This window comes from Symsagittifera roscoffensis, chromosome 4, assembly GCF_963678635.1.
Source record: "Symsagittifera roscoffensis chromosome 4, txSymRosc1.1, whole genome shotgun sequence".
NCBI classification, from domain to species: Eukaryota; Metazoa; Xenacoelomorpha; order Acoela; family Convolutidae; genus Symsagittifera; species Symsagittifera roscoffensis.
Window position 1 is genome coordinate 40203593 of NC_087065.1, and position 13958 is coordinate 40217550.

General features: G+C 33.4%; 1 protein-coding gene across 1 annotated transcript; it reads left to right on the top strand.

Moving 5' to 3' along the window:
• Positions 1-57: 57 nt before the first annotated feature.
• Positions 58-12750, top strand: LOC134844155 (uncharacterized). The gene is made up of 2 exons (XM_063860695.1): positions 58-540; positions 10795-12750. The coding sequence occupies exons 1-2, from the start codon at positions 179-181 to the stop codon at positions 12695-12697; spliced, it is 2265 nt and encodes a 754-aa protein (XP_063716765.1). The 5' UTR covers positions 58-178; the 3' UTR covers positions 12698-12750.
• The last annotated feature ends 1208 nt before the right edge of the window (positions 12751-13958 follow it).

Sequence of the window (13958 nt, forward strand, 5' to 3'; positions counted from 1 at the left end):
GGACGGTTGAATAACCAATATATATTACTCCTCTTTATTTGCTCCTTTCAAGTTGAAAATGCTGTTGTAATTCAATTTGTCCGTTTTTTGCTACTGAATATCAAAATAAGGAAATGTTTTGTTTCAGATATTTTGTTACGGGCATTTATAAATCGCGATCTTCGTAGCTCATGTTAAAATGGGTCGGCGACGTTCAATTTTGAAAGCCAATGCAACCATCACCAATTCGCACGAGAGTTCTATTTGTGGACTGTTGGATGAAACGACTAGTACAGATGCCGGTGGGAAGAAACGGCGAGTCAGTTTCAATAACAGCATGTATGTTCGTCCGATCGCAAAGATCGGAGGAGAAGAGCTACTGCAAACCACATCAGAGAATAGGAACCACGAAACAGACTCGGGGCGAGTGCACGACTATGAGTTGCCGACCAGATTCAAGTCGGCCGAGGAAAATTCTGAGGACTTTGAGACCGAGCGCCAGTTCTTAACTACTCCTGTTCACAGAGCCATCACGGATATCACAGAAGCGTCATCCGTCGTGTAAGTTGCTAAAACAAGCCGATACTAAAATATTCTAAGCAAGCTATGGCAGTTTTTGTTTGTTGAAAAATCTATGACGAGATAGTAGATACAAACTGAAACTGAAAGGATTTTAGACGTTTTTTATTTCTCATATATTACGTTCTCCGGTTATTGTTAATGAAATGAAAATGAAGTTTTAAGCGTTAGGTTACAAATGTGTATGGATCGTTTTCTAGGTGGTTTAAACGAAGAGTCAGGTATATATTATCTTCTGTCATGGTCTATCTGGTTTTCTATTAAGTACGGTTTTACTTAGTGCAGAAAATTTTGGAAAAGAGCGTTTGGCACCAATATGTTAAGGGGGATCGCGAGCAGAAAAGCTATTTCTTTGCCAAAAGTTCAGGCTTGTTTTCTCAAAATTTCGCCTGCGCCGCAGAAATGTATGACTAATAGTGTGCTAAATATTTCAAAACGTCCCCCTCCCTCAGGGATTCGAGCTCCTGCCGGCTCAAAGGGTCCCCCTTTGTACTGTTTTGAGATATCCATTTTTGATGACTGACCCTAAAATTTTTTGTAAAGGCGCCTTGGGCGCCAATATATACTAATTTTGAGGGGGAGCGCGCGCCAAAAAAATGCAATTTTTGGTCAACATTTTCCAAAAAGTGCCTAAAAAGCCGAACCAGGGTCTTTATAGTGCTTTGAGAAAGCTCAGAAAATTAATTTGGTCGACCTAAAAATAAGTAGACAAACTTTTCGAATATTTTTTTTAAAAATCCGCCCCCCCCCCCCTCGAGAAAATCCTAGATCCGCCCTTGACCGTGGTAATTAATTTACAAAATAACTTCTGTAAAATTTGCTTCAAACCAAACAACGCATTAAGTTGACTCAAAAGTTTTTTGACATTGATTGCAATTTTGTTCTCATAATCACCTTAGCTAAGGTTTTTAAGCATTTTTCAATTCAAACATAATTGAATTAATTTAGACGCATTAAAAGATAATTTCTCTTGAATCTGTATTTTTATTTTGAAGTTATCGTTTAACGTAGTTGGTTTCAGTGTTTTGAATTACTTCTGCAATTTTCATTTTTAGTATCCTTGACTTCGTATAATTTGCTGTTTTTTCCGCTTAAAAACTTTAATCGGCACTAATGATTTCGGATTATATTTTACCGGCTGATTCGCCTAATTTGGGGATCGATTCAAAGGAAGCATACGTTTTTTGTGACAAAAAAATTGTTTTCGTTTCTATTGGAAATTATTTTCATCGGCTCAGTTTCTTCGGTTCAGTAAGCTTCGTCGCCTCAGTTGCTGCCTGTTAATTATTTTTTGAATTTTCTTTAATTGTTTTCTTTTGTCTTTCAGGACGTCTTTTTCGCAAATGATACTTCATGATTTTTGTAAAGTTTTTTTTTTGGACTTAGTGTTTTCATTTTTCCTGTCTGCGTGCCTGCACTGCTTTTTTCATGTTGTATCTCAGATGGTGCAAAGCTCTGCTTCGCCTCTGTCTGATTCTCACTGAGTCAAAAATGAGTACATAACTCTTTTCTTGAATCGGACAAACTTTCAAGCAAAATAACCCAAAACCTACCTGCAAATAATGATAAATAATGATAAATTTTTCGAAATATTCTCCAAGAGCTCGAACAAGAATCACAATTAATTGACTGTGTCTCAAATTTTTACCGGATGATTTAACCTGTTCAAGAAGCAACCCAAGCGGAAGTAAATTAACCAATTGTTTTTGGAAAACGATTTGTTTGGTAATGTTGAGTTAAAAAATTTGAAAATGAATCTAAATTCAATCGTTTTTTTTTAAATTTTTATCAGGTCTGTATTGAACAGTTCCTATAAATTAATTATATTTTTATTGTTCTGTTATTAAGGTCATGAACATTTTTCTCCGGATTTTTTTGAATTTGTTCATGCGCAAATTTGATTTTTCGCGTTTTGACTTCTGTTTTCTTTTTATGTTCATTTTTTGCAATTTATTGAAAAAAAGACAAACTGGCCTGTCGAACAGCAGAAGTGAAGGGTACAAAAACTTGATCGACTTCTTGTTTCGAAATTGGATTTTGTTTTTCAGATTTCCCAGCGGATTAAAAAAATTTACCTATTGATCCAGTTCTATCAAATTTGGTTAATTTTATTAACAAAGTGTCGATCATAATTTGTTCTTGAAGTTCCAAAGGCCATGTTTTTTTCTTTTAAATTCGAAAGTTGAAGCTTTTCAAAAGCAAACCTTTTTTTCACTGTGTTCATTGACGTTTTTCAACAGTCTATTGATAGCATATAATAGAATTTTTCCCAACTACTTTTGATAGCATATAAAAATAGATACTGGTTAAGCTAAGAAGATGATTTGTTTTCGGTTTGCGTAATTAAAAAAGCGGACCTAATATAGTGCTGAGGTTTAAATGCAGCGGAAAATGATTTTCGATTATTTTTTTCTAGGCAGTCACTTCTGCACGTTAATTGAAAACCTAAGTTTAGAGGCGCCTGAAAATGGACTAAAATTTCTAATGGCTTAGCTTGTGTTTGAAAAATTGTAATTAAGATTTTATTGATTTATAGTGTTTAATAATAATATATATGGCTACAATTCAGAGCTAAATGATATAATCAACAAGCTGAGAATATCGATTAGGCTGGTACAATAATTGGCTATTTCATCTAAAAGTATGACATGAGCTCAAAATGAAAAAATATTTTCATCAAAGTTATGGGGGTTTTAAACTTTTGTTTTTGTCTGATTTATTTGTGGCGTGTATTGAAAAAGCGAGTTTTGTTGGTCAATATTTTCCTAAAAGTTCCCATAAAACGCTTTTTGTGGACTGTTTTTTTTTTTTAAATTTTCTGCGGCTTAGAAAATTTGGCCGAAAAAAGGTAATGATTTGGAAGAGCTCAGAGAATCACTTTGGTCGACTACGAAACAAAGGTCAAGACTTTCGAGTTTTATTTGAAAATCTGCCCCTCCCTCGAAAAAATCCTAGATCCGCGCCTGATTGAACGCCAACAAAAAAAAATATTTTACTTGACAGGCTTATTTTTTATGAAATTTTGTCTTTATTTGGGTTTTTTCCTTTTCGGTAGCAAGTCAACAGTTTTTATGGCTCTTAATTGTTCTTGGTTCAACTTTTTTTACGCTAGGGAGTAGCTAGTGTTCCTTTTTTTTCTTAGCTAACTCGCAAATAAATTTGTTCGTTAGAACTGATCACTTCTGTGCCTTTTTGCTATAATCACCATCTGCAGCATTGGAATATCCATAGCATCTGTTCTCGGCTTTATTTGTGGCTTGTGTTTGTTATGGACTAAGCATCCGTGGGTGAGTGGTTAGTGCGTGAGTTTCATAATTTCTAGGTCCCAGTAGGTCGTAGGTTGAGTCCGAGACGTCGCCGATTTTTTTACTAATGAGAGGCTCATTTTTACTTTTTCGTATTGCTCTGTTTAGAACTCTAGTGCTGCTTTTTGTAGTGTTCTCGCTAGTGTTTGCGAAACGCAGCTTCGCCTCTGTTCTAAACTTTATTTCAATTTCATTTCAAATGCAAAAAAATAAGCCCTATTAACTACAAAGGCAGCAAAAAATTGTAAACAATTTGAAGTTTAAAAATTTGTTTTTAAATTTAAGATTTCATAATGAATGAAAACATAACAAAAAAATGAAATTTAAAGTGCTTAAAAGTGATGTTTTTTTTCTGCTTCCTTTTGTTGATAACCTTTGCTATAAGCAATATTATTGCAACCTGTTTTTAGACTTCTTTGGAATGATGAAATTTAAGAATATCAAACTTGATAAGGTGCTCTATGTATAGATGATATTTACTTGATGCCATGTCTGTAATGACAAGCGTTATTACGATGTGATTATTTTGTATGCAATTTTTTGGTACGTTTTTTGGCTATAGATCTGTTGGCTTTTTCCTTTTTTTCAATCAGTTTTCAGTTATATTATTTGAGATGGATTCAACTCTTACTTGAAGTTTTCAAAAGATCAAAACCTACTTCACAAGTTCTTTTATTTGAAAATGAAAAAAAAAATCGTTTTTTTTTAAATTAGTTTTGTCGTTTCAAATGGTTTCACAAAAATAATTTATAATCTGGCTCAAAAAAATTGAATTTATGTGCCGAATGATCATATATAAATTTTGAAGCAGGTTGCTGAGTTCATGAGCTTTTGCGCTTTTTTAAAACTTAATTTCGTTTATTTTTGTAAACAATTGCATGCTTTTGATAGTTTTTTCATTGCTTTCTAGCCTACATTTCTAGCCATTTTAACTGTGTACAAAGATTTAGGCAGCTTGGAGTGTTATCAAATCAGAAAAAAGTTCAAAAATTGTTGAATTTAGCTTACTCATAATTTGGATAAGTTTATTATTTTGCAATGTCATTTTTAGTTGTTTTCGTTATTTTTAATACAGGTTCATTTTTTTTCTCATTTCTTTCCGTTAGTTTTTATATTTGATAGTCGAATGCTACATCTAATTAATCCTCTGTATTTTTTTGAAATGTTTGTTTTTGTTCATTTATTTTGTTTTCAAGTCCTTTCGCTTTGGCGCTCATTTTTTTGGTTTAGTGCGTTGTGATTTTTTAATTTTCTCAACGATTTTGGTTCAATTGTATTTTTAAAATTGTTTGTGTGCTCCATTTTTTCCACTAGCGTGAGCAAGTGACTTGTAATCGGGAACTAGACTTTTCTCCCGTTTTTTACACTTTTTGAATTGCTCACAGAGTGACATGCTCATCAGTTCTAATAAAACTACTTTTAACTTCTCTTGGAGTGGTAAATAATGTTTGATAAAATGTTGATTTTTTTCGGATTTGTGTTTTTCAGCCTAATTTCTTTCGGCTGATTTTCCTTTTTTTTCAAATGCAATTTAAATACAGTATTTCAAGTGGCTTTTTAAAAACTGTTTTTTTTTTACTTTTTGATTCAAGCAGTTTTTACTATAATTGAAAGTTGTTTTGTAGTTTGTAAATTTTCCTACTCTGATTCTCATAATTTTATATATTTTTTCTATTGAACGGGTTCAGCGTATTTTATATCGGCTTAATCATTTTATGTCGTGCAGTTTCAAGTGCGAATCGTCCTTAATGCTCCTGTCTGTTGCAGGGCTGATATGTCAAACAAAATTTTGCTTTAAGAATTTTTATAGCCTGAATTTTTATGCCCTTAGTTTCGTTTCTGCCGAAAAAAAAATTGGTCGAATCTTTTTAAGCCGAAAACGAAACTGTATAAACGGAATAAACAAAATTGTAGACAAAAAAATTCAAGCTACAAAACATTTTACAGCAAAAATTTTAATGATCCATCACCCCTGTACAGGCCAAAGGCCTTTTTTTTTATAGGAACAGGCAAAAGGCATCTATGTAAATTTTCAAAACAAAATTTTACGATCCATCCCTCCTGAAACAGGCGAAAGCATTAAAATGAATTTGCCCTTAAAATTGCACATCATAAGTTGACCAGCAATTAAAAAAGCTAATTTTCAAGAAAGGTTGAAAAACTAACTTGAAAAAAGTATCAAAAAACTATCTACAAAAAATTCAAAGCTTTGTCTCGAACAATGTTCATAAACAGCCGTATCCAGAATTGAGAAATGATGACCGAGCGTCAAAGAAGACGAAAAAACTTGGGTCGAATCTCTTTAAGCCGAAAATTTGTCGTAGCTCTTCCTATAAATTTTTGTCTAGATTTAGATTTTTTTCATTATTCTGTGCAACTTTTTAGATTTCCCAGCGTAATGTAAATTTATCTTTCAATCCAGTTTATTCAAAAAGGGCTAGTTTCAATCGAAAAAAGGACTGTGCTGATTCAAACTATCCGGTCAAAACTCAAAAAACTTGAAGTTCAAAACGCTTTTTTCTCAAATTGCGGTGATTTTAGAAAAAAAATGAGAAGGCAAAACTAGCTTAGAGTCTTAGCAGAATTGTTATGGTTTGTTTGTTTTGGAATAGAGGCCCAAAGTTCGATCATTTTTGGTTTTATAAGTCATTCAGAAATTTCGTTAAAACTAACGGGTCAGTTACTGAAAAACTTAGATCCAAGTGAGTTTTAGATCTTAGATCCAAGTAATTTGGATAAGTTTATTATTTTGCAATGTCATTTTTAGTTGTTTTCGTTATTTTTAATACAGGTTCATTTTTTTCTCATTTCTTTCCGTTAGTTATTATATTTGATAGTCGAATGCTACATCTAATTAATCCTCTGTATTTTTTGAAATGTTTGTTTTTGTTCATTTCTTTTGTTTTCAAGTCCTTTCGCTTTGGCGCTCATTTTTTTGCTTTAGTGCGTTGTGATTTTTTCATTTTCTCAACGATTTTTGTTCAATTGTTTTTAAAAATTGTTTGTGTGCTCTATTTTTTCCACTTGCGTGAGCAAGTGACTTGTAATCGGGAACTAGACTTTTCTCCCGTTTTTTACATTTTTTGAATTGCTCACAGAGTGACATGCTCATCAGTTCTAATAAAACTACTTTTAACTTCTCTTGGAGTGGTAAATAATGTTTGATAAAATGTTGATTTTTTTCGGATTTGTGTTTTTAAGCCTAATTTCTGTCGGCTGATTTTCCTTTTTTTTCAAATGCAATTTAAATACAGTATTTCAAGTGGCTTTTTAAAAACTGTTTTTTTTTACTTTTTGATTCAAGCAGTTTTTACTATAATTGAAAGTTGTTTTGTAGTTTGTAAATTTTCCTACTCTGATTCTCAATAATTTTATATATTTTTTCTATTGAACGGTTTCAGCGTATTTTATATCGGCTTAATCATTTTATGTCGTGCAGTTTCAAGTGCGAATCGTCCTTAATGCTCCTGTCTGTTGCAGGGATGATATGTCAAACAAAATTTTGCTGTAAGAATTTTTTAGCTTGAATTTTTAGGCCCTTAGTTTCGTTTCTGCCGAAAAAAAAATTGGTCGAATCTTTTTAAGCCGAAAACGAAACTGTATAAACGGAATAAACAAAATTGTAGACAAAAAAATTCAAGCTACAAAACATTTTACAGCAAAAATTTTAATGATCCATCACCCCTGTACAGGCCAACGGCCTTTTTTTTATAGGAACAGGCAAAAGGCATCTATGTAAATTTTCAAAACAAAATTTTACGATCCATCCCTCCTGAAACAGGCGAAAGCATTAAAATGAATTTGCCCTTAAAATTGCACATCATAAGTTGACCAGCGATTAAAAAAGCTAATTTTCAAGAAAGGTTGAAAAACTAACTTGAAAAAAGTATCAAAAAACTATCTACAAAAAATTCAAAGCTTTGTCTCGAACAATGTTCATAAACAGCCGTATCTAGAATTGAGAAATGATGACCGAGCGTCAAAGAAGACGAAAAAACTTGGGTCGAATCTCTTTAAGCCGAAAATTTGTCGTAGCTCTTCCTATAAATTTTTGTCTAGATTTTGATTTTTTTCATTATTCTGTGCAACTTTTTAGATTTCCCAGCGTAATGTAAATTTATCTTTCAATCCAGTTTTTTCAAAAAGGGCTAGTTTCGATCGATAAAAGGACTGTGCTGATTCAAACTATCCGGTCAAAACTCAAAAAACTTGAAATTCAAAACGCTTTTTTCTCAAATTGCGGTGATTTTAGAGAAAAAATGAGAAGGCAAAACTAGCTTAGTCTTAGCAGAATTGTTATGGTTTGTTTGTTTTGGAATAGAGGCCCAAAGTTCGATCATTTTTGGTTTTATAAGTCATTCAGAAATTTCGTTAAAACTAACGGCTCAGTTACTGAAAAACTTAGATCCAAGTGAGTTTTAGATCTTAGATCCAAGTAATTTGGATAAGTTTATTATTTTGCAATGTCATTTTTAGTTGTTTTCGTTATTTTTAATACAGGTTCATTTTTTTCTCATTTCTTTCCGTTAGTTATTATATTTGATAGTCGAATGCTACATCTAATTAATCCTCTGTATTTTTTGAAATGTTTGTTTTTGTTCATTTATTTTGTCTTTGAAGTCCTTTCGCTTTGGCGCTCATTTTTTTGCTTTAGTGCGTTGTGATTTTTTAATTTTCTCAACGATTTTTGTTCAATTGTTTTTAAAAATTGTTTGTGTGCACCATTTTTTGCACTAGCGTGAGCAAGTGACTTGTGTGAGCAAGTGACTTGTAATCGGGAACTAGACTTTTCTCCCGTTTTTTACATTTTTTGAATTGCTCACAGAGTGACATGCTCATCAGTTCTAATAAAACTACCCTTAACTTCTCTTGGAGTGGTAAATAATGTTTGATAAAATGTTGATTTTTTTCGGATTTGTGTTTTTCAGCCTAATTTCTGTCGGCTGATTTTCCTTTTTTTTCAAATGCAATTTAAATACAGTATTTCAAGTGGCTTTTTAAAAACTGTTTTTTTTTTACTTTTTGATTCAAGCAGTTTTTACTATAATTGAAAGTTGTTTTGTAGTTTGTAAATTTTCCTACTCTGATTCTCAATAATTTTTTATATTTTTTCTATTGAACGGGTTCAGCGTATTTTATATCGGCTTAATCATTTTATGTCGTGCAGTTTCAAGTGCGAATCGTCCTTAATGCTCCTGTCTGTTGCAGGGATGATATGTCAAACAAAATTTTGCTTTAAGAATTTTTTAGCTTGAATTTTTAGGCCCTTAGTTTCGTTTCTGCCGAAAAAAAATTTGGTCGAATCTTTTTAAGCCGAAAACGAAACTGTATAAACGGAATAAACAAAATTGTAGACAAAAAAATTCAAGCTACAAAACTTTTTACAGCAAAAATTTTAATGATTCATCACCCCTGTACAGGCCAAAGGCCTTTTTTTATAGGAACAGGCAAAAGGCATCTATGTAAATTTTCAAAACAAAATTTTACGATCCATCCCTCCTGAAACAGGCGAAAGCATTAAAATGAATTTGCCCTTAAAATTGCACATCATAAGTTGACCAGCGATTAAAAAAGCTAATTTTCAAGAAAGGTTGAAAAACTAACTTGAAAAAAGTATCAAAAAACTATCTACAAAAAATTCAAAGCTTTGTCTCGAACAATGTTCATAAACAGCCGTATCTAGAATTGAGAAATGATGACCGAGCGTCAAAGAAGACGAAAAAACTTGGGTCGAATCTCTTTAAGCCGAAAATTTGTCGTAGCTCGTCCTAAAAATTTTTGTCTAGATTTTGATTTTTTTCATTGTTCTGTGCAACTTTAGATTTCCCAGCGTAATGTAAATTTATCTTTCAATCCAGTTTATTCAAAAAGGGCTAGTTTCAATCGAAAAAAGGACTGTGCTGATTCAAACTATCCGGTCAAAACTCAAAAAACTTGAAGTTCAAAACGCTTTTTTCTCAAATTGCGGTGATTTTAGAGAAAAAATGAGAAGGCAAAACTAGCTTAGAGTCTTAGCAGAATTGTTATGGTTTGTTTGTTTTGGAGTAGAGGCCCAAAGTTCGATCATTTTTGGTTTTATAAGTCATTCAGAAATTTCGTTAAAACTAACGGGTCAGTTACTGAAAAACTTAGATCCAAGTGAGCCTCTTGCGTTGCCCATCAAAGTTTAAGAAAAATAAAATCTCCAAAAATTATTTTTAAATGGTTTAAAAAATTGAAACGGCTAAAGTTGAACAACGGCTTAAAATTGATCAAAACTAGCAAACCAAAATAACTTAATTTATACTATTTTTTGGAGAGTATACTTAAAATCTTATGCTCTAGTTTTGATAAAAAACGCCACAGGCTCACTTTGATATATTTTGTCAGTAATTGACTCGGTAATTTGAGCGTAATTTTTTGGTTGACTAAAAGAGCCAAAAAATGATTGAATTTTGGTCAAAACAAATTACGCCATATAATTCTGCTAAAACTCTAAACAAGTTTTGTCTTAATTTTTTCTCTAAAGTCGCTCCGATTTGAGAAAAATGCAATTTGAATTTCACGTTTTTTGTACGGATAATTTAAAACAGCATACTCATTTAAGATTCATAAAAATTAAAACGCTTAAGTGTGACGTATTTTTTTCTTGACGCTCGATCGCTGAGTGGTTTAGAAAATGAGTCATTTTTTGATCTCCGAGTAATAATTTCTGTATAACAAATAACGGGGAGCTCAGCTATTTTTTGTAATGAAGTATCTTTTAAGTTTTTCTAGTTATTCCGACCACTTCGCGAAGTAAGAAGTGATTATCGTGAAGGTTTTTTCGAGCAAACTTAAGCACCTCAAAGAAAAGTACCTATCCTGATGTATTTAGGAGAAGTACCTATTTTGAGAACTCGTTCTGTTCTGAATTTGAATTAGAATTTCATCATGTCTCGCCTTGTTTCAGCGATTCCGTCTTGACCTCGACTAAGTTTGATCTGGGCAACACTGGTGTTCTCAGCAACGACCCCTCAATTCACATACCAAGTGCACCCCTCTCGCAACCCCTTTCATCAAACGACTACTCATTTGTGCCCCTTCAGCCTAAAATGTCTCTGGACAGTTTGAAAGGGGGCATGAGCAACCTCAACTTGTCCTATTCGAATAACAATCGAACTCTCGATTTGTCGGATGGAATTAATGGCAATGTTACTGATGTGAATGGTCGTAGCGATGAAAAGTTGTCCGATTACAGATATGCGCCGAAACTTTCGTCCACTGAAGTTTCATCTTCTAAAGCCAGTATAGAGTTGCTTTTGAATTCACAGAATAACGTTGCTGAAATGTCTGCAGCTTCAGTTTTCTCGAATTTTGAGGAACAGCACAGTGAATTTTCGTTTTTGAGTAGCCCTAGAAATGATGTTTTGTCTCAGAACATGGCCGAATTAAATGTGAAAAGCAAAATTTTTACAGAGGCTGAAAAGAAGACAGAGAGTGTAAATAAATCGATGAAAAATCTTGAAGGTGTAGAGTCTAGCTTAATATTTTCTGATCATGACGACCAGTCTTTCAGTCCCCAAGTAGCTAATTACACCAATATTGACATAGAAAATAGGAACCCCGCATTACCAAAAGCTTCAAATAAGGAACTGCCTTATGTCAAGTTGTCCCAAAATCTAACTGACCTTTTTGAGCACGAGCAATCTGTAATGCAAACTAGTGTATTGGCAAATCGGATGCTCGAAAATAGCAGCGACCGTTCACAGAATGAAAAACTGTCTAATGAAACTCATACTAAAAAGCCTGTCGAAAAACACATTTCAGGCAAGTCTGCAATAGGTTCAGAAGTGTCAAAAGGCGGACAAAAAAGTTTTCAGAAAAGAAGCGAAGTGATATCTGGGCCAGAAAATCAAGCTTCTATGACATTGAGCGGTCAACAAAAAGGGGCAAATAATATAAGTCGAGACAAATCAACTCCTGGAAACAGCAGCAAGAAATCACCGCTGGACAAGTTACGCGAAAGTTGCGATTCGAAAGGAATCAAAAAACGAAGTTTGAGAATGTTGAACCGAGAAAATTCCGCGCGCCTTGCCGGAAAACCGAAAAGTCGCCTTACTGTAATAGCTCAAGCGGTTCCTCTGCCTATGTTCGAACCGATGTTTTGTAAACCAGATCTGAAGAACGCTATTAATATTGACGAGCGAGTTGATTTTGTCTCACTATCACATACAAGAAAATCAGCGCACGTGTGTGAGCAATATGAAGCGAAAAAGAACAAAATAGCCGAACTGAAAAAACTGAATACAGAGTTGAAATCGGCGATAGATTTGGTGAAACCAAATCACAAAGAGCTGTTCGACGATCTGAAGGCGATACTTGTGCCTGTATGCGTGAGACACTGTATTAAAAACGGATCGAGTAACTTGGAGCCGATTTTAATGGAGCTTGACCCGCAAATGGCGTCAAAAATTGAAGAAGGTACACAAACCGGGATGGAATTCAAGAGAGCTCAGGAAAAATTGGAGGATGCTAAAGAGTCGGCAAAAATAGGAAGGTCTTTGAAACAGCAGTTCGGAGACGTCTCCTGTGCAATATGGGTCAATGCGAAGCAACTCGAAATGGAATATGACAGTGCAATCAAACTCGCGATATCTTTGGATAAAAAAGACCCTAAGAATCCGAAGTTTTCGAAGTTGATTTCAGTTACAGCTACTGGAAATGAGGAAAAATATAGATCAAAAACAGTGAATAGAATGGTAAAATTGATAGAGCAAGTAGAAAGAAGGCTGCGTGGTGCGGATATTGCCAAAACTGTCCAAGTATTGTTTATGTTTCTGCAAGAAGGACTCTTGGTGAATGAGAAGGAATAAAACTAATTGTACTTTTGTAGTTTGCATTTTTTTGATTTTGTATTGTTTGATTGAATGTGTTGACTTTGCAAATGCCTGAAAGAATTTGATTTTTGATATGAACTTTTTGCTATCAATATTGAGTAAAAAAATGTGTTTCGCTGGCTGGACTGTAGTGCTTATTTAAATTATCCGGATAAAAGAAACAAATGTTGAAAATACAAAGGCATTTTTTCTCAAATTGGCTCGAGATTAAATAAAAAGTGAAGAGACAAAAAGTATGGTATAATTTATATTTAGTTAATCAAGAATTACGCTAGAACTTCTGGCTATCAAGCATAAATGTATTCTATTATACAGATTTATAGAGATTTTACCCTGATAGAACTTTGTCGAGCTATGTAAGAGGTTCTTTTTGATAGACCTTTCTCCTTAATTAATTTGGGATTTTTAGCGCAATTCCTGATACACTAAAAAAGCCAAAATTACCCATTTTTGTAGGTAACATTTGGTTCGGAGTTCAGCAAAAAAAATTGAAATAAGTTTGATCCAATTTGAGACAAACGCCTTTGTATTTTCAACTTTAGTTTGTTTTCTGGTAAAACACTAAGCAACTTTTGTTGTCTACACTGTTTGTCCAATCTCGACCCAATTTGTGTAAGACGCGTTTTAAAGTTTGGTTTTGTCTGGATATTTCAAATCAGCGCTGTATTGTTTTTCAGACGAAAATTTTTGTATCGCTTTTGAAAATGTTTCAACTTCTTGCTCCAACATCACACATGTGGGAAAGAACGATTGAAGGCACCCAAGAAATACTTGCCAGTATCGAGTGTAGTAACAAATTTAGACCGGCACTTGGAATTGAAACCCGATAAACGGCGTTGAAAAATTTCCAATATGAAGAAAAAAAAACAGAAAAATTCAAGATCTAGCTTTTTGAAATTGTTTGATTAATGTTTTTGCTTAATTATCGTACTCAAAAACAAAAACAGTCAGCAAGCGTGATATGAAAAACAAAAAAATTAAGTTTTCAGCTTTATCAGAAAATTGAACTTTTTTCTCAAAAGTTAACTCTTGCGAAAGCAAGTGTCTTGTAATCGGAAACTATACTTTTTAACTTGTTTTTTTTTTATTGTTTCTTAACAGCTTCCAGGTTCCTTTGCACTTGGCCTTGAAGTAATGCTGTCGGTTTGCACTCTAAGATTAGGGACTCGATCCTGGCCGGATCTTGTTTTTCCAGTATGTGATTTCTGGTAAACCTGATTTGTAGGACACTCCTTTC